The 24,203-nt window shown below is 42.2% G+C and overlaps 1 protein-coding gene across 3 annotated transcripts; it reads left to right on the top strand.

The window, feature by feature from the left end:
- The first annotated feature begins 900 nt into the window (after positions 1-900).
- srcap (Snf2-related CREBBP activator protein) lies at positions 901-24,117 on the top strand. Of its 3 annotated transcripts, XM_079476416.1 has the most exons (35): positions 901-1,120; positions 2,739-2,812; positions 2,935-5,768; positions 6,786-6,827; positions 7,123-7,383; positions 7,477-7,662; positions 7,742-7,882; positions 7,986-8,181; positions 8,850-9,019; positions 9,111-9,198; positions 9,270-9,359; positions 9,456-9,629; positions 9,741-10,003; positions 10,506-10,683; positions 10,786-10,922; positions 11,020-11,189; positions 11,348-11,540; positions 12,004-12,140; positions 12,258-12,444; positions 12,596-12,765; positions 12,858-13,003; positions 13,087-13,302; positions 13,396-13,560; positions 13,731-13,904; positions 14,386-14,691; positions 14,771-14,937; positions 15,132-15,442; positions 15,568-15,770; positions 16,052-16,221; positions 16,349-16,545; positions 16,686-16,800; positions 17,912-18,031; positions 18,151-18,330; positions 18,429-18,512; positions 18,603-24,117. In XM_079476416.1, the coding sequence occupies exons 3-35, from the start codon at positions 3,426-3,428 to the stop codon at positions 22,665-22,667; spliced, it is 11,745 nt and encodes a 3,914-aa protein (XP_079332542.1). In that variant the 5' UTR covers positions 901-1,120; positions 2,739-2,812; positions 2,935-3,425; the 3' UTR covers positions 22,668-24,117. The 3 variants fall into 3 exon arrangements, with proteins under 3 accessions (XP_079332542.1, XP_079332543.1, XP_079332544.1); XM_079476417.1 differs by lacking the exon at positions 6,786-6,827; XM_079476418.1 differs by lacking the exon at positions 13,731-13,904 and having other exon boundaries at positions 1,075-1,120.
- The last annotated feature ends 86 nt before the right edge of the window (positions 24,118-24,203 follow it).

Genomic DNA, 24,203 nt, shown 5'->3' with positions numbered 1-24,203 from the left:
GCAGAGAATTGAATATATTTATATTTTGGGGAGGTGTGTGTTTTTAATGTTTTATTTACAGTTATATCCCATTGAAGTCTTCAGGAAAACAAACATCATCCAAACATACAACACAAATTGATACAGGGCATCTATGGACTGGACGACAGGAGTGCACGTCTTTTACCTACAGTTACATGGGATTAAAATGACTCTTGGACAGAGATGCAGAATATTCTGGATTAATTATTTGAGCAAAAACAATTTTATACATTTTAAATATGTCCCATTCCCCTTGAAAAGAAAACCACAAAGATTAATGATTAAACAAATGGTTGGTTATTTACAAGTGTGTTAGTGTATTGATTCATTGCCCAGGAAATATCTTCTGTAATATCAATAATTACTTAAATTAAACAAAGGCGTTTAACACATATACCAACACATGGCATTTAATTTTACTTGGTTGGCATGTGTTTGCCATGTACATCCCGTTTATAAATGTATCTGTTAGATCACATATGCACTAGTATTATTAGTAATTAAATTTCATACATTAGTAAAGTCTGGATATGTAACAGCATTTGACACTTAATGATCTATAAATGTTAAGTACACGGGTTAAAAAACAAACTGAAAAAAAAACATCAGAAACTTTTCCCTTGTCAGAACTTCTCTCGTGTAGATTTACAAGGTCAAGACGCACGTTTAGATTTACAGGAATTAAAACATGGATGTACAGGCTACTAACGAGAAATTTTAATTTATATTTAGAAGAAAAAATTATGTTTAGTCAACGGCTATGTCTGCATCCGCATCTGTCTCAGAAGTCTGCAGTCTGTGTGGCGCGCTTTGAGGCAAGTCTCGCGAGAAGACGATTTGCTCCGCAACTTGGTCAGCAGTCGTTCGCTCCTCCATTTCGCTGCGTCGAAAGTCTCCTCCCCGCAACCGCTAGATTCAGCGATCCCGAACCCAGTCTCTCTCGGACCGTTCTTTAACTTGATCCTACGAACCTGCCAGTACCTCACTGGGTACCGAGAGACAGTTTGGATTAATCTCGTCACGGATTGAGTGCGATTTGAAGCGGATGGCGACTCCTTCAGCGAGAATTTAGTAAAAGAAAAGTGCTCGGAAATTTCAGGTAGGTGGGAACTTAAGATGGCGGCGGTAGGAGGAGGAGGGGGGGTTGGGTGCTGGGGAGGAAGTGATGGGAGGAGGGAAATGGGGTTATTGGGGGGGATTGTGACATGGCGGGACAAGTTGACTTTCAAGCAGCCTGGTGGTTGAAGTACCAGTTTTGGATGGTTATTTTACGTAATGACCTTTATTAAAAGACTTGAATGAAACGGCTCGTTTTATCATCACGCCAAACTCGGCGAAGTCTGCTTATAATGCATAATAAAGATTTATAATCAAAACTTTTACAAGGCAGGGGCTTCCGGTTTCCTTTGTGCTACACACTTCTAAAACATCATACTGAAAAAACAATTAAAAGGCCATCGCTGCATGTCCTCCAACCAACATGAATACTTCTGTACTTATTTGGCCTCCAATGTGTTTAATAGTCAGCGTAAACCGTTTTATCCAGTGCAACTGTTTCCCCATTCAACAACTGCATATTGTCCTTAACGACTACTAAGTTCTTAGTATTTTTGTTTCACCTAACGTGAATATGCATTTGATAGATTATAGTACGAAAAATATGATAGACAGCTGAGTTGACTGGCTTTTTTTGTAAAACGTGACCACGCAATGACGTCAGAAGGTTGTCCCCTCTGTAGTTGCCATAAAAATGCATTACCGTTCAGTGACAAGTCTTTAAAACCTTTTAAATTGGATTAAGATAAACTATAGTGTATTTTCGGTCGTTGCATTACTTGTAATGAAAGGCGACGTATGCACGCGCGCTCTTTGCCCGATGAGTGTGTGCGCGTGATACAGTTTGTATTGTACATGTAACGTTACCAATGTATTTGAAAACAAAGATACACTAACAAACACGATTCCACATAACATTACGTAGCATATTCAAGGACGTTACGTTCCTGTCATTGAAAAGGCCACCATATGAACGAAACGGCGTGATTCCGTTTCTAATGTAGCGTCTGTGCGCTGTTAGCTTTGCTAGCCTGCTAAAGGCCCATGTGTGCGTCTGCCAACAACCCGTCTCGTGCGTGCGGAGCTGCCGGTAAAATACGTTATCGCTACAACGTTAACTGCACGTCTGTCTGCCAAAGTTTACCAGCGGTTATGAGGGAAGAACGTTTAGTTCAGCTGTGACTCGTCGCTAAATGCTAGCTGCACACGAAGTACGGAAAGTCGTAGGCTGGAAAATATTGTACGTCTTTTCTAAGCGACTGTACCTTATTTGGCCTGGAAACGTTATGTATTGTGAAGACGCCGGCTGTTAAAGCATTTAAAATGATAAATGCCTTTTAACTTTCCAACAGCATGCTACTGGTGAAAAGCAACGTTACTAATATAACTCGGTAGATGCAGCCAATAGGGATAAAACGTTTCACCACTGTTTGGTCTATATTATCTGACCACACTTGTTTTATAACCATCAGCCTATTAGAGCAGGACGGATTGGAGGAAGTTAACTGACCAATGAGACCTTGCTTTATGAATTCGTCTTCCTCCACATTGCATAGCATCAATATGCTGCTTTTTCAGGATTACAAAATGGATGTTACGAATAGTTTGTCTCATCTGTGTTGCATATGGAGTTTAACTTCACTCATGTTTATCTCCATCAGATGCAGTGGTACCCCTGATTTCAGCATCCTGGAAGTGGAAATCACGGAAGAGACTGGTCCTTCATCACATACAGGTATTAAGTTAATGTCTCATTAAATAACCACTGTGGTACTGTGTAAGAAAACATTTATCCATGTAATATATATGTGGACATTGTAAAGAATAGTCTTGACTCATCTGGCTTCTGTTTTTCAGGTTCAGTGTGTGGCAGCGCCGGTTCTGAAGCAGGTCAGTCTGGGGAGGAGGCGGTGCAGCAGCGCACCTGTCCCGCAGAGGCTGTGCTGGGTGGCAATTCCGCGTCTGCGCAGAATGTGGCCGGGCCACCCCAGCATGCCCTGCAGCCAGTCGCAGCTGCCCCTGTACCACCATCAACAGCTGACATTTCCACTGGATTGCAGCAGCAAGGATACTCAGGAGCCACGTATAAAGAACAGACCACCATTGATACTCAACAAAATAGCATCAAGGAACCAGAGGAGTTATCAATTTTGTACGACAAAAAAGAAGTTGTGCAAAGAGGGCTGGTGTCAGCTACTGCTGAAGACTTACAAAAGTTTACGAACACATTGGAGGGTCAGACTCCCTCAGACAGATGTTTTGAGAGTGGGGCGGATAACGTTAAAAAACAAGAATTGCTTTCTGTGTGTAAGACGGACGAAACAAGCCTCTCGCCCAAGGAGAGTGATATGGAGGCGCAATCCAGCACAGGCCACTGCCAAGATTGGAGCCAACACCCTGGAGATTCAGGGGATGTCTCTGCCCCTATTGAGACAGAAAGAGGATCCTTGCCTCTGGAGACAATCAATGTGGAATGCAAGGCCAGTTTTGATCAGGAGAACACATCAGGAAAGCACACACCTGGAGAAAGCCCCTGTTTCCGAGCCACTGATGTCACCCCAGTGGTCTCAAGTGCAGTTAAGACAACAGACAGAGATCAAAAACAACACAGAGACATGGTGCAGTCCCAAACATCTCTCCATTTTCAGACAAATCAGACTGTCCCCTCATACGAGTTTATTGTCCCACGGGAGAAAAGTACAACACGTAATGACTCTAAGGACATTGTGGAAAATGTCACGCAAGAGCTACCTAAAACAAAAGAGGGTGGCGTTAATACAGCTACAAAAGCAGCTGAGGGAGAAAAACAGGGATATAGTGAAAATTCTCTGTGTTCAGAATCAACGTTATCAAAACAAGTTGGAGAGCACAGCACGACAAACCTTTCGGATGAGGGCGACTGCTGTAAAAGAAAGCAGGAGTCTGAATCGGCATCTGCCACACAAAGAACAACCCTTCCAAATGCAAGCTCCCTTCCTAAAACACATGGTTTGCCCAACCTGTGTGAAAATACACAGGATTTGCAAAAGCTCAGCTCTCTGTGTGATAACACCTCCAAAACTTTTCAGTTAGGTAAAGAAATTAATTTAGGGAAGGGGCAATGCAATGAGAACCTCCCTGTGGATGGAGAGCTGTGTTCTAACTTGGCTGCTACAGAAGTATTTCATGACATTTCTATTGACGAACCAACGCTGTCTGGGGATGGCAATGTACAAGTTCCCATAGTGAACGAAAGGTCACAGGTCATGGTTTTCAAACAGAATGACAGTGCTAAACATATAGAAATATCCATGTCCTCAAATTACCAACAGGACGGGAGGATTCTGCTCACACAAACAGATAACTGTGTGACGTTAGAATGTTTAGAAACAGAGCAGCCGAATCTGTCTCAGGCCAGCATTGACTGTATGGTCCAACAAGTACAACAGTCAATACCTGCAGATCATAAACTCTCACAGATCCAGATATGCTTAAACGACACACCGGAAATCATGAATGTGGAAGAGAGGCAGGAGGAGAGAGCAGAGGTTCTGTCTGAAATAAACACTGTTGAAATGAAAGATTTGATTGATGTTGGTATTTTAATGCAGCCAGATATGGAGGATACCTGGCTGGTCGTGAGCGAAATAGACGGTCAGTGTGGTGGCACAGAGCATGAAGAGGTGATAGAGGCTGAAACAGAGTCTCTGGTGCAGTGCACTGAATCCCAGTCAGCTGTCGCCGTGTATGAATGCACCGTGCCGTGCTTTACCTCAGCTTCCGTACAAGGTGATGTTAAGCTGCTGTTACCTGAAAAACAAGAGGAGGAACTTGCAGATAAACAAGACGTGGAACCGATGGAAACACAGGAGTTCACAACTCAGTTCTCACAATTCCAGAGTAATCTAGACACTAGCACCTCATCTAATGCTAATACCCTACACCTGACAGAAGAGTTAACCACCGTGGCCTCTGCGCAAAAAGAAGGAACTTTAATTGTCAAGCAAAATGATTCAAGTCCCACCGATCTTGCAAACACACTGAAGCACATCGTCCACACACTGGGAGACCAGCAGGAGTCTGTTGTGGTGATGGAAAATACACCAGGTGTGTCATTAATTTCATTGTCCTGTGGCACGATTGATCCCAAGCTACTGATCGTAAAGAAGGGAGATAGCCCTGTCCTTAAACAACCTCCATCCCAGTCTGCTAAAATCTCAAGCAAGCAAAACTCGCCTGTCCAGACTGGCAGTCCCTCTGATGGATCATTTAAAGCTTCAGAGTGCCTTGTCAAAACTGATGCAACTGAAGACATTTTGCATGATAACACCTCCACCAGAATAAAGGATGACACGTTAGCTGCTGACTGTACCGTCTCTCAACCTATTTCCACTTCTACTATACTGTCACAAAAACGCCATAACTATCAAAGCCTTCTCCCTTTGTCTTCTGGAGATGAGTGCGGTGAGAATAAGTCTAATCAGGCTTTAGCCGGCACACCGTGCCAAGATTCAATGTCTTTGGGAGGTGAACTGGAGTTGGAGCAACAGCAGTCACCGGATGAACGCATGTCAACGGCACAAGACACGCAGCACAGCATTCTGGAGCAGCTTGATGCTTCCGTTGAGGAAAGTAGTGACGGAGAGGTGGACAGCTCCATGGAGGTTCAGAATGATGACAGCAATGCAATGCCCAGTCCAGCACCTAATAAGGTAAAAGTTAGTTTTTAATTGTTTTTAAGTAGCCCATTATAGGTTTAACAACATTGCAAAATGGTTTAATGGCCGAATTGTGCTGCTTTTACGTGCACTTTAGGGCTGCATAGTATATTGAAATATTGCAAATGTGCATATCACAATGGTTTCCAATAAATTAAGGATTTTAATATTTGAAGAGCTGAAGAGAGAGTGAGAAACATGTGAAACCAACACAGCCAAAAGTGATGTCTTACAGTGGACAGTTGACAACTTCACCCATTCACTTCTATTGTATGGATGGACACACAACCAATGCAAGTAAATAGGTGCCGGTAAACAGTTTTCTTTTGTGTTCTGCGGAAGAAAGTCATACAGATTTGAAATGACAAGAGGTCGAGTAAATGATGACAGAATTACAATTTTTGGGTGAACTGTCACTTAAAAAAACCTTGTATTCATTTTGAATATTTGTACTTGGTGTATAAACTACATCTCAGTTTTGAGAAGAATTCAAGAAGGCTTGTCAAAACATTATACAACACACATGCAAAGTTTATAAAGACATTTAATATGATCTAGTTCGATTTTTCAATAATAACCAATAATTAATTACCTTAAATGTTTAGTGTTTTGTACATTCTGTGCAGTGCACCTCATATTTTGATAATTTGCTTTTAATGCTCCCTAGATTAAACTAAGCACAAGTATACCACTTTTGGATTCTACTTTGTTGATTAAAAATGTTTACGTTTGTTAATATAGTTCAATTAGATTTGACAAATAATGTGTTTTCTCAAGTTCTTCAATATCGTGCAGCCCTAAAACATGTTGTTGTCAGGTTGATGAGATCTTAACACTCTCATATATATATATATATATATATATATATATATATATATATATATATGAAGTAGTCAGGAAAATTAGAAAAATATTCCTAATTCAGATATTCCTAATATAAATTGGTTTAAAAACCGTAATCTGATGCTAGTGCACTTATTGGCTGTATGTTGAGCCATCTGTGTTTTCCAGCATGGGCAGAGCACGACAGACAGACAAGGGATTTTATTGAAGGTAAGAGGTGTCAGGCTTTATGAAGATTCTGCTTCTTCCAACATCTGTTTTGTCATGCTTAATCTGACAGGGCGGTAGGGTTGAGGACACACAACTGTTCTGTCACCTTCAGTATTTTTCTAAAGCACTAAGGGAGGTGTTAAGATGTTCGATCACCAAGATCTCCTTGTAGACCTGGCTGTTTAAATGAACTTATTTTTTCCTCCTTTCCTTTGTCTCAGTCTTTTGCACTCCACACTGAGTTATATTGTTCAGTCATGCATTCATGTTCTCTGCTTTATTTGTCTGTTCCAAGGTTTGCCAGTGGATTGCTGGCAAGGTTACGACAGGCTCAACTCCTTCCACCTCCCCTGTTGCGTGTGCATCTCCATCTCCCTCATCCAGTGACTGGATACGTTCCCTCTCAGACAGAGCCTCACCTGTACGAAGCTCTTATGGAAAAAACACACCTTCCACATCCTCCCAGGGTTCTGGTGGATGTTCTCATTCAGAGCAAACAAACACCCCAAAATTTCGCTCTGAGAAGCATACAGACATGGCCGAATTGGCAAAACATGTGAGAGATGTGTATTCTAAGTTTTAGTATTCTCACCTGTGAATGGTTTTGGGACTTACCCGTTTGAATGAGCATTTTGTGCGTTCTTCACAGGAAGCGGAAATAGAGCATCGAACCCTTGCGCTAAAACGTGAAGGGTACTGGTCTCTAAAACGTCTGTCTCGCATACCAGAACCAGTACGGCCCAAAGTGCACTGGGATTACCTGTGTGAGGAAATGCAGTGGCTTTCTGCAGACTTTGCTCAAGAAAGACGATGGAAAAGAGGAGTGGCCCGAAAAGTAAGAGAGAATTTGTCGTTCTTCTCTGAAATGTGATAATTGTTGATGGTGCTTCTAAACAATCGTACATTCTTCTCAGGTAGTGCGGATGGTGATGCGTCACCACGAGGAACTTAGGCAGAAGGAAGAGAGAGCAAAACGTGATGAGCAGGCCAAACTGAGGAGAGTTGCTTCTTCTATTGCCAAGGAGGTCAGAGCCTTCTGGAGCAGTGTGGAGAAGGTGAAGTTTAGGTTTATTCTATTAACATACTTTATTTTTATGATATTCTTTAAATGTAGCCTGAAACATTTCAAATGGAAATCTGTTTTGTTGCTGTTTATAGGTAGTACAGTATAAACAACAGTCCAGGCTGGAGGAGAAGCGGAAGAAGGCCCTAGATCTCCAGCTGGATTTTATTGTGGGTCAAACGGAGCGTTACTCTGACTTGTTAAGTCAGTCGCTGCAGGCCGATCCTGGACACAGTTCAGACGTCACAGCTACATCCAAACAGTCACAGCCAAATGCTGTTGATGAGGATGGTAAGGGCTGGCTTCTGTTCTTTTTACTGTTGTTATTTACATATAGATCACACCATAAAGTGTTTGTTATTATTTGTGTGCTCGTATGTTGGCCTGTTCACAATTAAAAGTGTGTTTGCCTTCAAAATCAATGCAGCCTGGTTGATTTTTTTTTAATGCAGTGACATTCTTGGATACAGTTTGAAGTGATAGTTCACCCAAAATACTTATTCTGTCATCATTTACACACCCTCTTGTCATTTCAAACCTTTTTGACTGTGTTTCCTATGCAGAACAAAAGAAGATATTTTTGAAGAAAGTTGGTAACCGAACAGCACAGCCCCCATTCACTTTTATTGTATGGACCACTGCAAGTGAATGGGGGCCGGTTAACAGCATTCTTAAAAATATCTTCTTTTGTGTTCTGTGGTAGAAAGAAAGTTTACAAATGTTTAAATTGACTTTAAAAAGACTTTAAAAAGACTTTAAAAAGACTAAAATTTTTGGTTGAACTATCACTAAGTGTCCACATGGCGCCATTTTACTTTGTTCAGATAGTGTTTTTACTAATTTACTAAAATGCAAATCTTTCTAAAGATGACAGCTTCACATGTTTCCAAACACAGTGAATTTACTTTTACATTTCAGTGTTAGTCTTGCTGTTTTAAACTGTCGCTTTTGTGACACAGATAGAGACTTTGAGCCACCATGTGAGGAGGAGGACGATGAAGAGACCATCGAGGTGGAAGAGCAACAAGACGGAAATGATGCTGAGACGCAGAGGAGAGAGATAGAGTTACTGAGACAGGAGGGCACTTTGCCTCTGGACCAGCTACTAAGCACCTTAACTCTCCCCCAGGTACAACAGCCCTCCAAGTTCAGAGACTGAAACGAGCATAGCATCATATTATTCTAACTTTCACCTAACATAGATCTTTTTGATTGCAAAGGATGTTGAATCAGGAGATGAAGCCTCAGAGGCTACCACTTTCACCGTTGAAGATGAAGACAAGGAATTCAGTGCCAATGAAGAGGATGGTATGTAGAGATTTACCAATTAGGGAATCGTAATAGCAAGGAAATATAACAAAAAATGTCTCTTTTCTTAGCGGAAGATGAAGAGGACACAATTGCAGCCCAGGAAGTCATTGAAGGGGAAGGAGATCATTCAGAGGAACTTGGTGATCTTGCTAGAGAGGGTAATTGAGATACTGTGCTTTTATTTATAAATATAACATTTCCTAAATTTGAGATGAGTGTTTAATTGTAGGCATTTCCTTGTTTTTTTTTCACAGGGGAGATGAGCATGGAAGAGCTTCTAGAAAAGTACAGTGGAGCATATGCCTCAGATTTTGAGGAGCCCTCAGGCTCAGCATCTCCAGACTCCTCCGAAGAATCAGAGGGCACTGAGGAGGAGGCAGAGGAAGAGACGGAAGGAGAGGACAGTATTGATGAGAGCAGCTCCTCAGGTGGAACTACAATCTGTTTGATATTTTATAATAGAAATGCACTTGTTCAAAGCATTTGTTCTAGAAAGTTTTCTTCAACAGATTATACATTTTGGTCCACTGAATTTTCAGATTCCCAAAAGGCTATAGAAAGTGATGAAGATGCTGACGTGCAGGGGAGTGAAGAAGAAGAAGAAGAGGAGGAGGAAGAAGAAGATGATGATGAGGAGGATGATGATGATGATGATGGAGGTGAGGGAATGGAGGTTCTGTTGAGAGAGGGAGATCATAGTCCCACTGTGCCTACATCTCCACGACCCAAGAAAGAGATCAGCCACATTGCTGCTACTGCGGAGAGCCTTCAACCGAAAGGGTATACACTGGCCACAACAAAGGTAAGCACAAACCCTCAGAACCACTGCCTTAAAGGAACAGTTCACCCAAAAGTAAAACTTTTTCCTCATTCACTCACCATTACACTCGAGCTGTTCCAAATCTGTATAAATGTATTTGATCTGATGAGCACAGAGAAAGATATTTGAAAGAATACTTGTAACCAAACAGATCTTGTCTGCCATTGACTACCATATTTGGAAATTTGCTTTATACATTTCTTTGTTCTGTTAAACACGAAAGAAGATATTTTGAAGAATGTAGGAAAGCAAATAGTTCTCACTTTTGTCTATAATTTTTTTCCATCATGGTGGCAAAGGACTGTTTGGTTACATAAATTCTTCCAAATATCTTTCTCTGTGTTCATCCGAACAAAATATTTTGAACAACCTCTGGGCAAGTAAAAGCTGACAGAATTTCCATTTTTGGATGAACTGTTCCTTAAAGGACATTTAGTATAGCTCTAAATGCAGTTGTTTTATTCTTTTTAAAATTTAATTCAAGGTCAAAACACCAATTCCCTTCCTACTTCATGGCAACCTTCGTGAGTACCAGCACATTGGACTGGACTGGTTGGTCACCATGAATGAGAAGAAACTCAATGGCATTCTCGCAGATGAAATGGGACTTGGCAAAACCATCCAGACCATTGCATTGTTGGCTCATCTAGCTTGTGTAAAAGGTAATCTATCCCACATATGTTTGCATTTTATTTTGTTGTGTTTTAAAAATGTGGTGGATGTATGCAGGACAAACTTTCCTCAATCTTAATTTTCTCCTTCAGGCAATTGGGGTCCTCATCTGATTATTGTGCCCACCAGTGTAATGCTCAACTGGGAGATGGAGTTGAAACGTTGGTGCCCAGGTTTTAAAATCCTCACCTATTATGGCAGCCAGAAAGAGCGCAAACTCAAGAGACAGGTATAAAAAACTGTTCTCATTAATATTCGAAAATTTTATATTTTAGCTTTTAATTCTTCTTGATTTTAAAATGTTTTTCCATTTCACTAATTTTCAGGGCTGGACCAAACCCAATGCTTTCCATGTCTGCATCACCTCATATAAGCTTGTACTGCAAGATCATCAGGCTTTTAGGCGCAAGTCTTGGAGGTACTTAATTCTGGATGAAGCTCAGAATATCAAGAACTTTAAGTCGCAGCGCTGGCAAAGTCTGCTCAACTTCAACAGGTACAACAGGAAATCTACATATTTCTTTAACTATAGCTACATGCCCTTTTCAAATGTTAATTCTTCACATCTTACGTATAAAACAATTAATGCAGACACTGTGATCAGCATGTAATGATTTGTGTGATAATTGATCTCTTAAATCTCTTTTCTCTCAGTCAGAGGAGATTGTTGCTCACAGGTACTCCTCTCCAGAATAGTCTAATGGAGCTTTGGTCTCTCATGCACTTTCTCATGCCGCACGTTTTCCAGTCCCATCGTGAGTTTAAAGAGTGGTTCTCTAACCCACTCACTGGCATGATTGAAGGGAGCCAGGAGTACAATGAGGGCTTAATCAAACGACTTCACAAGGTATTAACAGTTCAACACAGAATATTTAAATGTTTGATTTAAAGGTCTAGTCAGTAATATATAGGTGCACGGTTGCGAATTGCAACCAACCGCTCACTCCGCCCCTGCCTTTCGAAACACTACGACAGCTGACAGAAATGGCAATGACATGCACTGTATGTAGATAGAGCGAGCTATTTCTTTCTACTAAGATAATAAAAATATAACGCTTAATTGTGTAAGCTCTTTATACACGTCTCAAGACATTGCTATGTATATTATATTACATTTCTATCAATAAATCATCCCAAAAATGGCACACTGGACCTTTAATGAATTGCATTTGAAATGCTAAAAAAATTGTCCCATCATTATCTAATGATCTTTGCCTGTATTTATTTTATTATTGTTTTAGAGAGGCAGTTTAAGACATTTTACTTGAAATAAGGTTACCCTCTTTCTCTCTATCCATCTCCCCCTGTAGGTGTTAAGACCCTTTCTGCTACGCAGAATCAAAGTAGATGTGGAAAAACAAATGCCCAAAAAATATGAGCATGTGGTGCGCTGTCGACTCTCCAAAAGACAGCGCTTTCTTTACGATGACTTCATGGCTCAGGCCTCGTAAGTATTTAGCGAAAGCAGACTTTGGTGTGCCTGGGAAGAAAGAACAAGCCTTTGTTTGTGGATGACACTGATTGCATCCTATGGATGATAATCTTATTTGTGTTTATTTTTCAGGACACGCGAGACTTTGGCGAGTGGTCATTTCATGTCTGTGATCAACATCCTGATGCAGCTGAGGAAAGTGTGTAATCACCCCAACCTGTTTGATCCGAGGCCCATACAGTCTCCCTTTATCACACATCCAATAATTTATTCTACTGCCTCCCTGGTTCAGCGGGCTCTTGAGACCTCTCCCTTTGAGGTAAACAATTAACTTGGAAACAGAAGTAAATAGAATATTTTAAAACATAAAATAAAGAAATATTGTTTATTGAAAATTATTTATATGCAAATCTTCAGTTTGTCTCTATGAACTCCAGTGAAGATTAATCAGTCTTTTTGTGTCCTCAAAGCGCTGTGACTTGTCCTTGTTTGACCTGGTTTGTCTGGAGCAACGTGTATCTAGATACCAAGCAGATGTTTTCCTGCCTCGGAGAAGAGTGACATGTCAGCTTGTTCAGGAAATCATGGAATCCCCTGATCCTCCTCCCAGACCGAAGCCTGTTCGCATGAAGGTCAACAGGTGCGTTGTTTAAAACAGTTCAGTGCACATGTACTGTATGTCTTGGGTCAAATTTTCACTTAATAATTTCCATCTGTTCATGCCTTTTGTAGGATGCTCCAACCCTTACCTAAATCTGAAGGGCGTTCAGTAGTTAACACCCCACGAACTTTGGGTCCAACCACCACTGTTGTTCAGACTCCAAAACCTCCCCTAATCACAGAGGTCACCCAGGCCCCCTCCCAGCAATCACCTCAAGGTCAGCTTGGGTAGCAAGCGACATGATGTTTACTTTCATATGTTCACACACAGGAAGATTTTAACTTTCTAATTCTGTTTCAGTTTGCCCTGTTAATCCTGTACCTGCTCCCAAAACTCCTGTGGCTCCTAGCACTGTTCCTTCTGCACCTGCAGTAAGGCTTTCTGCCCCCCACCCTGTGACTGTACGCCCCTCAGGACCCTCCAGTATTGCGGCTGTGTCCACGCTCCCTCAACCAGCAAGCAATGTCATGACCCAGAGGGTTCTGCTCAGCCCAGATATGCAAGCTCGGTTGCCATGTATGCTCTTTTGAAACGCCTTTTATAACCAGTTGTTTTGCTACTGTCTAATGGTAAGACGTTCAATTGTATTTATTTGCCTCACATGTACAGCTGGAGAGGTGGTCAGTATCGCTCAGCTGGCCTCTCTGGCTGGACGGCCTGTATCGTCCTCCCAAGGCAGTAAACCAGTCACTTTCCAGCTTCAGGGCAACAAGCTCACACTGTCTGGGACCCAGCTGCACCAAATCCCAGTGCCTCAACCACGGCCCATCCAAGGTAACCACCGCCTTCCACATGCATGTGTAAATAAAAGCATAAGAATAGTCTGCTTGTGGAACTGATCCACTGCCTGCTTAGGACAGGTTTCGCTTTTTCCTGCACGCCTTCAGTCTTTCTGTGAGTGTTTGGTGGAGGCTAACACTTTCTTCTGTGGTTGTGCCCTTTAGGAAACATAATGCATCTGGTTACCAGTAGTGGGCATCACCACCTTATTAGTCAGCCAGCTCAGGTGGCAGTTCTTCACACAGTTAGTCAGTCAGTTAGCAGCTCAGCAATTTCCCACCCAACCAGCACAACCCCAACCTGCTCTGGACTAGCAGTACCTTTCACTGCTACTCAAGGTACTTGTGCTGTCCTTGAGTTCATCCGTGTCAGTCTACAGCCTGTATCCCGGGTACCATGCTACCTGTTTTCTTAGCAGAGCATGTGTATGAGTATTCTGCCTTTGGTTCTTTGTATGTAGCAGCATGTGGTGACTAATTTTGTATGGTTTGTCGGCTACTAACTGAATAACTCATGTTGGATTAAATGTATTGGAACTTTATAGTAGAAGTTACATGAAAGTTTAGGAAAGATTTAGATTTTAATTTACAGGTTAAATAATTTATTTTATAAGGTGTATTGACCTTATAAACTACTGGAGCCGTTTAATCAGCTTCTTGGTTTTATTTTTGTTCTTTTCTTTGAAATCTAACGAATTCAGGTGGAATTCTGAATTTGTCCTTTTTTTGACAGTTTGAAATCTCATATTTTTTTGTCTTATTTGATCTTTTGCAGATGCATTTCCTGGGCAGTAACTAATCATACCTTTGCTTATTTCAGTTCCAACATCTATGGTAAGTGGGCCTGGGATTGTAAAGATTGTTGTTCGCCAGGCAACAAGTAAAGAAGCCGGATCCGTCCCCACTCTGGCTGTGCCTCCGTCTCCTCGCCCTGCTCCTCCTCAGTCAGTCACTCTGCATCCACATGGCACACTGAACCCTGTTCTCAGAGCACCCGCTTCATCACAGCTGCCACACCGACCTCCGGTCTATGCTGCACCACCTCGAACTGTTGCTTCATCCCAGCCTCACACACCTAGGCCCGTGTTGAGAGTGATACAGGGACAAGCACCAAACACAGAACCAGGTAAGTTTGGTCCAGGTTCACACAGAAGTATTGTAATATGTAGAGTTTTAACTAGTGTATTAACAAACTCTGTTTGCAGTAGCAAAAGTGAATTCATCATCAACACGAGAGGACAGCAGTAGTGATGTAATTACATTGCGCGTGAGCACTCCTAAGCCTGCATCCTCATCTCAGAGCAGCGGGTCAACATCTCAGCGTCCCCGCGTTCAGCCTCTGCCACCACCACCACGATCCCCTTTCTATATGGTAATTATTAATCCTAAAAACATTGGGTTGATTATTTTGATCACTTCCATTTTATATATTTGGTGGAATTAACTTATAGTGCATTACAATGGACATATTTAATTTTAGCCATTAGAACATTCTAAAGTAAAGAAATTTGCTTTTTTGCTGTGTACCGACATCTTTCACTGTTTTGTCACCTTGGTTTCTGACAGTCATGGCTCGAAGACAGCCGAAAAGCACAGCGAGACGAGCGAGTCACCCAAATCATCCGCATCAACGATCTACACTGCAGCGCTAAGCCTGTGTATGGCCATGAGGTGTTGGACTTTCTAACCTTCCTCCCAGGACCGTGTCCATCCCCAGCACATCCCATTCTAGGGGGTTGGAGTTACTCTGGGTACAGCTCCTGCCTCACTGCCCAATCACAGTGTTCCAGTGAGTACCTAAAAAAGAGCGAAGCGTTGAAAGAAGCCATCCACACCTCAGAGAAGAGGCTTGAACTTCTCACTGATGTCTTAGACAGGTATGTCTCACAAACACCCTAACTTTAACGTACATAAAACATCAAAGTCTATAGATTAAATCAAATCATGAGTTGGAATTTAATTTTGAGTATCAAGTGTTCCTTTTCCATGTTTTTTCCCACAGGTACGCTTTTGTTATTCCTCCAGTGGAGGCAAAACCGATCACAATGCACAGCTGCCACCCACCTCCCTCCCTCAGGCACCAACAAGCCCTTTTCACATCCAGTCTATCGTCACATCTCTCCCCACGTTCTCGCAAGCTACATCGCATCCAGTGTAGCATGAGGACACAGTTTCCTGACCTGAGGCTTATTCAGTATGATTGTGGTAAGATCTCAAAGCCTCTGAAGATTTCTTCCTCCTTGGTTTTATGATGTTCATACTTGATGAATCGTAAGCACCGTTGGATTGGAACGTACAGTTATTTTGGATTTGCTAGATGCTGCAATAATAATATAAACAATTAGACAGTGTACATTGCAAGCAAGTAATGCGACAGATCGGACACACTTGTAATTGAGCCAGAAAACTATGAAGCTACCACTGCGGTTGAATTTGAATATACATTTTTTTTGTCTTGAAATGACTATGGATGTTTCTATGTGCAGGTAAGCTGCAGACACTCCATCTCTTGCTTAGAAGGTTGAAGGGAGGAGGACACAGAGTCCTCATCTTCACTCAGATGACACGTATGCTGGATATACTTGAGCAGTTCCTTAACTACCATGGGCACATCTATCTACGTTTGGATGGCAGCACACGTGTAGAGCAGAGACAGGTAAATGCTTGTTTGTGACTTTTCTACTACTAGACACATCCAATGCAAACTGTGCATAACTGTAAATTTGATTCTTGTACAGTTTGTCTCTCTGCTCTGACACTTGCAATATTTGTCTCCTTCACAGGCTCTAATGGAGCGCTTCAATGCAGATCGCCGTATATTCTGCTTCATCCTGTCCACTCGCAGTGGAGGTGTGGGTGTTAACCTGACTGGAGCAGATACGGTTGTTTTCTATGACAGTGATTGGAATCCAACTATGGATGCCCAGGCTCAAGACAGGTGTCACAGAATTGGACAGACAAGAGATGTTCACATCTACAGGTAAAATCCTTGCCCACTTTTCATACTGTGCACTTCTTTTTACTCATTGTAATAGATTTAAATAAAAGTTCTGATGATAAAAGTGTTGGTTTGTAAGTATTGGTTTTAGTACATTTTATAAATCTAATATATTTGTCTAGGCTAATCAGCGAACGTACAGTTGAAGAGAATATTCTGAAAAAGGCCAATCAGAAGAGGATGTTGGGAGATATGGCTATTGAAGGTGGGAACTTCACCACAACCTTTTTCAAGGAGGTAGGACTTATTTGCATTTGTTTTTCTAAAGTATGGTTATTTAAAGAATTGTTCACTTTCATCATACATTTTCACGATAATAACTCACCTCTGTTGTCATCCAAGATGTATATGTATTTTTTTGTTTAGTCGAAAAGAAATAAATGAAACATTCCAGGATTATTCTCCATATAGTGGACTTCAATGGACTCCAAACAGTTGAAGGTCAAAATTACAGTTTCAGTGCAGCTTCAAAGGGCTTTCAACGATACCATAGATGATGAATAATGGTATTATCTTGGGAAACGATCTTTCATTTTCTAAAAACAATAAAAAATGTATGTGCTTTATAAACACAAATGGTTGCCTTGCTCTGTTCTTCGAAGTGCGATCACGACTCTGCGTAATATGTAATTACGTTGAGAAGGTAACGCTTGACGTAGGCAGTACCCAGTCTGTGTTTACAAATGTGGAGGAGGACCGTTCAAAAGTTGTGAATGTTCAGTTGTCTTTGTGTCAGTTTTTTGTAAAAAAAAATATTTTTTGTGCGTATCCTGGATTCCGCCTACGTCAAGCGTGGCCTTTTCAACGTAATACGTGAAGTCGTGATTGCGCTTTGCAGAACAGAGCAAGGCGGGCATTTGTGTTTATATAAAAAAGATAAGGAAAAAAAAGTACACTAACCCTCTTCTCTCAACAGGTAGCGGTCTAGCTTTTGTTGAAACTAGTATCTTTGTATTAGCACCTAATTTACTATTGCTCGTTTATGACATATCAACTCTTTGTAAGTCAATTTGGATAAAAGTGTCTGCTAAATGACTTAATGTAAATAAGACCCTTATTCATCGTCTGGTATCGTTTAAAGCCCTTTGAAGCTGCACTGAAATTGGAATTTTGACCTTAAACCGTTTGGAGTCCATTGAAGTCCACTATATGCAGAATAATCCTGGAATGTTTTCATCAATAACCTTAATTTATTTTTGACTAAAGAAATAAATACATAAACATTGTGGATGACAACAGGGGTAAGTAAATTATCATGAAAATATATGTTGAAAGTGAACAATTCCTTTAAGTTAGGAAGTATGGCTTTACACTGTGAAACATTTAACCCACTGTCTCACTTCTTCAGCAAACTATCAGGGAGTTGTTTGATGTGTCCGAGGGAGAGAAGAAAGAAGCTGAAGCAAGTATACCTCAGTCAGATGAGGATGAGTCCATCAATAAACAGCAAACCACAATTTTGGAACAGGTAATTATTTTTTATAACAGACAAAAATCACTGCAGTTTTCATTTACATTGCCTTATTGACTTTACATATTCCTTTACCAGCTGAAAATACATATATAAATTTTATGTTTTTATATCAGGCCCTTTGTCGGGCTGAGGACGAAGAGGATATAGTGGCGGCGTCTCAAGCCAAGGCTGAGCAGGTGGCGGAGCTGGCAGAGTTTAATGAGAACATCCCTCTTGATGATGGTGATAGTAGAGACCAGGAAGAAGAGGAGCTCTCCAAGGCCGAGCAGGAAATTGCTGCTCTAGTTGAACAGGTGTCTTTTTTTATCCTTTGTGGACAAAAAAATCACATTCAAATTTTTTTACCTCTTGCTTTCACATTATAACTTTCTTCTGTCTTTGTTTTGAACAGCTCACTCCCATAGAGCGATATGCCATGAATTTCCTTGAAGCTTCTCTTGAAGACATTTGCAAGGAGGAGCTAAAGCAGGCAGAGGTAATCATTAAACCAGTATCCTCACTTTGACACTTTGGTACGCAGTCAATGTTTAGCTGGATAACTAAATCGTTTCTCTTGACTTTACAGGAACAGGTTGAGGCTGCACGGAAAGGGTTAGATCAGGCAAAAGAAGAAGGTTTGAAACTGCATCAGTCATCTGACAGTGATGAAGATTCTATACCTCCCAATAATGAAGGACCTACTCCCGCACGACGTCCTCGAAAGCACAAAGAGAAGGGTGCTCCTTCAACGAGGGTAAGTGGCAGGCTTAGAGGAACGCCTGTTGAAGACATATCCCTAACACAGCCGTCCCCAGATAGGGAAAGAAGCAGGAGGGGAGCATGGGTGAACTCTACTCCCCTACATAAAGAAGTGCCTGAGAAGCATTGCAGTGGTGTGCGAGGGCAAGGGGCAACCAAAGAATCTGTGTCACTCACATCATCAGAAAACCAGAAAGTCCAAACCAACCAGCAGCTCTTAAATTCCACAACCGCGTCTCCTACTTTGCGGGGTTCAGACCAAAAAAACAGAATTGTGGCATCTCCCCATCCACAGCCCAACTCCCCATCAAGCTCTGTGCCTTCATCTGCTGCATCTCCTGGAATGGACAGAAACTCTGGTGGGCAGTTGTCATTATCGGTTGCCTGCAGAGATGACACTGAGGAGCATGTTGGAGAGGCACTGTCTGATACAGTTCAGCAAAGTAAGAGAGATATGAGAACATCTGCATCGTCAGACTCCATCTGTTCTCCCGAGCATCATTCCGATCATGATGGTCAGCCCTCCCTTTCTCCTACTCTGACGTCGCCTAACTCTCGCTCCCCACGAAAGCGCCAGTCAGCTGAACGAGAGATCCTCAAGGGTCTTCCTGAAGATTCTCCATCAGCCAAGGTTCTTCGAAAGCTACCAGGTCGTCTCGTCACAGTGGTGGAAGAGAAAGAGCCAAGGCGAAGACGACGGGGCGCTAGTGGAAGCGGAGGAGCGCACACTGAGAGTTCATCAGAGGACACTGAACAGGCAGAGCCAGTACAAGATCCAGCTTCTCACTCTTCTGATGGAGCCGGTGAAACTCTTAAAGACTCTCCTCCTAAATCCACAACCACATCTTTAGCTTCCTCCCCGCCACAACAAGAGCAGGAACAGGTCTCCTCTCCAACACAGTCTAGTCCAGGGAGAAGCCAGCCTCCTTATTCTCCAACACACCATTCTCCAGACATGCCCGTCCTGCGAAACCTACCTGTACGAAGGCGACTGGAAACGGAGTCTCGAATGGCAGCACAGTTAGGAGAGCAGTTTGTAGGAAGAGGTAGAGGGATCGATCGGAGATTCTCCTTGTCACCTAAGAAACATGAAGCTAATGCGGACAGGGACAGCGCTTCAAACCTATTTGACTCCAATGTGAATAATTCCATACCAGGGAAGCGTAAAAGGGGCAGACCTCCTAAGATACCACCAAGGGCTCTAGAGCTACCTGAACCGAAGATGTCCCAGAAAACAAGTCCAGAACAAAGCCCCCCCGTCTCTCCAAAACGGAAAAGGGGCCGTCCCCGTAAAGATTCCACAACGAGTACAACTTGTGGTGTTGATGAAGAGCAGTTACCCACAAGCTCATCTCCATCTACTTCTGTGGAAACTCTTTCATCCCAAGAGCCAAATTTGGTAGTGTCCGGTGTTATGCCTGGGACTTCGCCTACCCTCAACACAACTTCACCAATAAGCTCTCCAACACTCAACCCCCCTTCACCCACAAAAGCTGCTTTAGAACCATCAATATCTGAACCAGATTCACAAACAAACCAGACCACTACGTCTGTTTCACTTTCTTCCGTGCATGAAGACGCTCTAGATACGTCTCCCTCAGAGGTTTCACGTGATGATACTACACATACCAGTCCAAACACTATTATTGCAGATAGTGACTCTCAAACCAGCACACCTAAAACTCCACCACACAGCACTTCCACAGCGTGTGTCTCTGAGACCAGCACAGCTTCATCCCCAACACTACACCTTCCTTGCCATCTCGAAGAAACTCCCGCTAATGCAGTTCCTGATGATTTCCAAAAGCATACCTTGACACCTGTGCTTGATCAGAGCAGTCAAGTCACAGCCTCTGAAAGTTTGACTGTGTCAGCCATAGAGATGGAAACTGAACCAAATCCCCTCTCCAGTATTCAAAACAGAGATCATTTGCAGCACACGGATACACAGATTGAAACAACTTCACAACCCTTACACAAAATATCTCTACGAGCCTCTGTAGAGCACTTTTGTGAAGAAGCTGTACCTTCTAGTGCTCCAGAACAGTCATCCACCCAATGTTGTCCTGTACCTGTTTCGACTTCCGTGACTGAACCAAAGTCATCTTCAGAGTCTCTGAAACCAGAAGAGTCTGTTACACCCTCAGAGCCCGTGGTTGTACAGCAGTCCATCCCTGTGCCTGATCAAACATTAATTCCCCCATCACAATATCAAACTACACTCATCCAAACAGCTGTAGATTCAACACATTCTTCACTCGCATCACTCCAAACACCTTCAACTTGTGTACAATCCCCATCCAACCCTACTGAGACGACAATGAATCCTTCGTCCACATCCAACATTAAAGATGAAGATCCTTCTCAACCCCAAAATAAGTCAACTGACACCATTGTTGAAAATCATGAAGGCCAAAAATCTGCAAAAGAGGAGGCAATTGAAAGAACAGAAGAAATGGAAGTTGACACGGTTGATGAAAACAATACAGAAGAAGACGTTGTCTCATCTCAGCCAAAAAGAAGAAAAATTGACAATTTGCCAAAGGAACAAACACTCAATGCCTCGGGTTCAACAATTTTAGATGCCGAGACTCATGATCCTTCCAAGAATGATGAACCTGATAAGCCATCAGAAGAAGAGAGTCACAAAGAGACCCAAAAAGAGCCCAAAAAACGAAGCCTCAGCAGGCAAAGCAGCCAAGAGTCAGTCCGTTCCTCTTCCCCATCCTCTGTATCCTCCTGTGGTACGAGATCATCTCGATCCAAAAAGACTGGAGAGGTTAAGAGATCTGTGAAAAGGAAACGGGAAGATATCAATTCTGATAAAGAGAAGACAGAGATAGGGTCTGCTCAAAAATGGCAGTCTAAATCATCCTCCTCGTCTTCTTCAGACTCTGAGGACTCCAGTAGCAGAAACAGGCGTTTGACAAGATCAGCTCAAAAACAGCTGGAGAAAGATGGGAGGATCACTAACTACGATGAGAGCAGTAAACAACAAAAAGCAAAGTCGGATAAGAAGCCTCAAAACACCAATACAACAGATGGCGAGTCCAGTAGTGAAGCGAGTTCAAAAGTAATACAAAAATCAAACACCTCAACCTCTCCTGAACCAGAGGTGCTGGGCAAACGCTGTTCGGCACTCAATGCTGCAGCCAAGCTTTTGGCCATGAGGGGAAGAGGACCAGATGCACCCAGTCCCAGCCCCAAAAATAAGCCTGCTGGGCAGCAAAGTCAGCCACAGTCCTCTGACAAGAGCAGTAAGCCCAAGGGTAAAACTGGACAGGACTCTCCCAAGACCAATAACAGCAAAGCAGGGAGCGGCAGACAAACTCCCTGTCATTCGATTGAATCGCCTCAGTCTTCTGCTGCCCGATCTACTCGGCAACGACCAGGCAGTCTCGTTCCCCCCTTGGAAACTGAACGAGTTAAAAAGGAGGAGAAGAAAAAGATGTCTGATCCTAAGGAAGAAGGTGAAGATGAGAATAGAGACACTAGGTCTTTATGGGGTCACAGCGCCTGCAGCAGCATAAGCAGTGAAAGAGGAGCCGGTAGCAGCAGAAGTCGGAGCAGCAGCAACAGCAGCCAGCGCACCCACAGTCGAAGCTCACAGAGCACGGACCCGCCCCGCTCTCGTTCCAGAGCTGCCTCTTCTGGGAGTGATACAGAGAGAGGCAAAAGTAATCAGAAGAAGAATGACGGAGGTAGAGGGAGGGAGAGCAGGAGAGGGAGGAGGTCCCAAAAGCATGAAAAACTTGAAATCAGTGCTGGATCGAGTGACGGGACTCCTGACAGGGTTCTCAGGAGCGTAGCTGCACTGGCAGCAGCTCAGGCACGCACTCCAGCTAACAACACACGCTCTTCATCCTCTCAACACCGACACTCCAAGACGTGATCAGGAGAGGAGGAATTTTCTCTAGGGAATTAGAACCGCAACGAGAGAAGGCAGGTTTTATGGAGGCCATAGTTGAGTTGTTTGAGAGAGACAGAAGAAAGATCTTTTGCAGATTGTGATTAGATCTAACCTCGCCTTTGCCCTCTCAGCTATCTTAAGTCAAGCCATTATAGTGTGGAAAGGGTATGTCGATGTGGGACAATAATGATTCTGTCCTAATAATTTGAGATATTATTTCACCCTTCCACAAAGACTTTAAGACTTCAAAGTAGCTGGCCAAGAGGCAAGATTTATTATTTGTTCACACTATGTACTGTAATCATAAAGACTGGAATACTATGTGAAGTTTTGAAAGATTGATCGCATAGATTGTGTACTTGTGCTGCAGATGGTATTGATGGAAAGTCATTAATGCTACGCTAAATGATTGGGCGGGGATTGTACAATTGTAAAGTTTTTAGACTGTTGCGTTTGAGATGTTTGTCAGCTATTTGACTATTGTTTGTTTCAAGTCAGTTGATAAATTAAGAAAATTATATTATCTTCCAGGGTATGAAGAGGGCAGGTCTTTAAATGTGACTTCTTGTTTGGGCTGCACTATGCTGGAGTTACTATTTGGCTTAGATCACCTGTCTTGTGTATGTCTCAGTCTGTTTCCTTTCAAATTTTCTGCTGCCTGCTCTTTCCATTTTGGCACATCTCAGATTTTGGAGTGCATATGTGATTTAGGTTCTTTTATTTTCTGCAGGATATCATCTTGTCATCTTTACTGGTACCTCACGCTGAATTTTGTAAGCTCGAATGTTGTATCTCTTGAGCTTGTGATAAATCTTGAAATTTGCATTCTAGTCGTACAGAAATGGGACCCATCCTCTTGCTACTTTTCTTCACTCTTTCCCAAAGTGTTAGTCATTATGATCATCTTTACACATTAAATTGTAAACTGAATCTAAAATGAGTTTGATCAAATGAGAGTGCCTGTTGATCTGCACAAGGATCCATGTTAACATAAAGAGGTTTGGACATCTGTAGTGCTTTAAGTGTAGTAAGCTTTTCCACCCTTTGTCATAATTACACCATCTCTGTTGATGTGCAACCAAAACTGAAATCAGTTAAATCGGTGAAAATCGCTACAGTCAACTATTTTTATTCTTGGAGCATTGGTCCTTTTTATGGAGGGACTGATGCTGGGTGGGTAGGAGAGACTTTAAAAAAAAACCTCTTTAAGAGGAATATCTTGTATTTTGCCGAACGTTGGCAGTCAAGTGAGTTGTAAGATGGCTTTCTTTGCCCTCTTTGGACAGAGAGACGTTTGGGGGAATTGGTAGAATTTGGTGATGGTCTTATTTTCATTTCGATTTGTCTCTGTTCTGATTTGTTACATTCCTTATGTTCCCTTGTAATTCCACATTGTTTTACTTGAAAGATTGAAACGAAAAAGTTGAATAAAAAGACCAAAAATACATGGTTGTCTATTTCTTGCAACTTGAAGGTATTGTACGTAGCAAATGTTATTACTTTTTTTTTAAAGATGCT

The sequence above is a fragment of the Barbatula barbatula genome, assembly GCF_947034865.1.
Source record: "Barbatula barbatula genome assembly, chromosome: 16".
NCBI classification, from domain to species: Eukaryota; Metazoa; Chordata; class Actinopteri; order Cypriniformes; family Nemacheilidae; genus Barbatula; species Barbatula barbatula.
Note: the sequence above shows the minus strand (reverse complement) of the source record. Positions and strands in the feature narration are given on the sequence as shown.

Excerpts from the sequence above, each read along its gene's own strand:
- srcap (XM_079476416.1), top strand. The coding sequence starts at position 3,426 with ATGGAGGCGCAATCCAGCACAGGCCACTGCCAAGATTGGAGCCAACAC. Across the intron at positions 10,923-11,019 it reads AGCGCAAACTCAAGAGACAG|GGCTGGACCAAACCCAATGC; the intron begins GTATAAAAAACT and ends ACTAATTTTCAG. Across the intron at positions 13,303-13,395 it reads TATGCAAGCTCGGTTGCCAT|CTGGAGAGGTGGTCAGTATC; the intron begins GTATGCTCTTTT and ends TCACATGTACAG.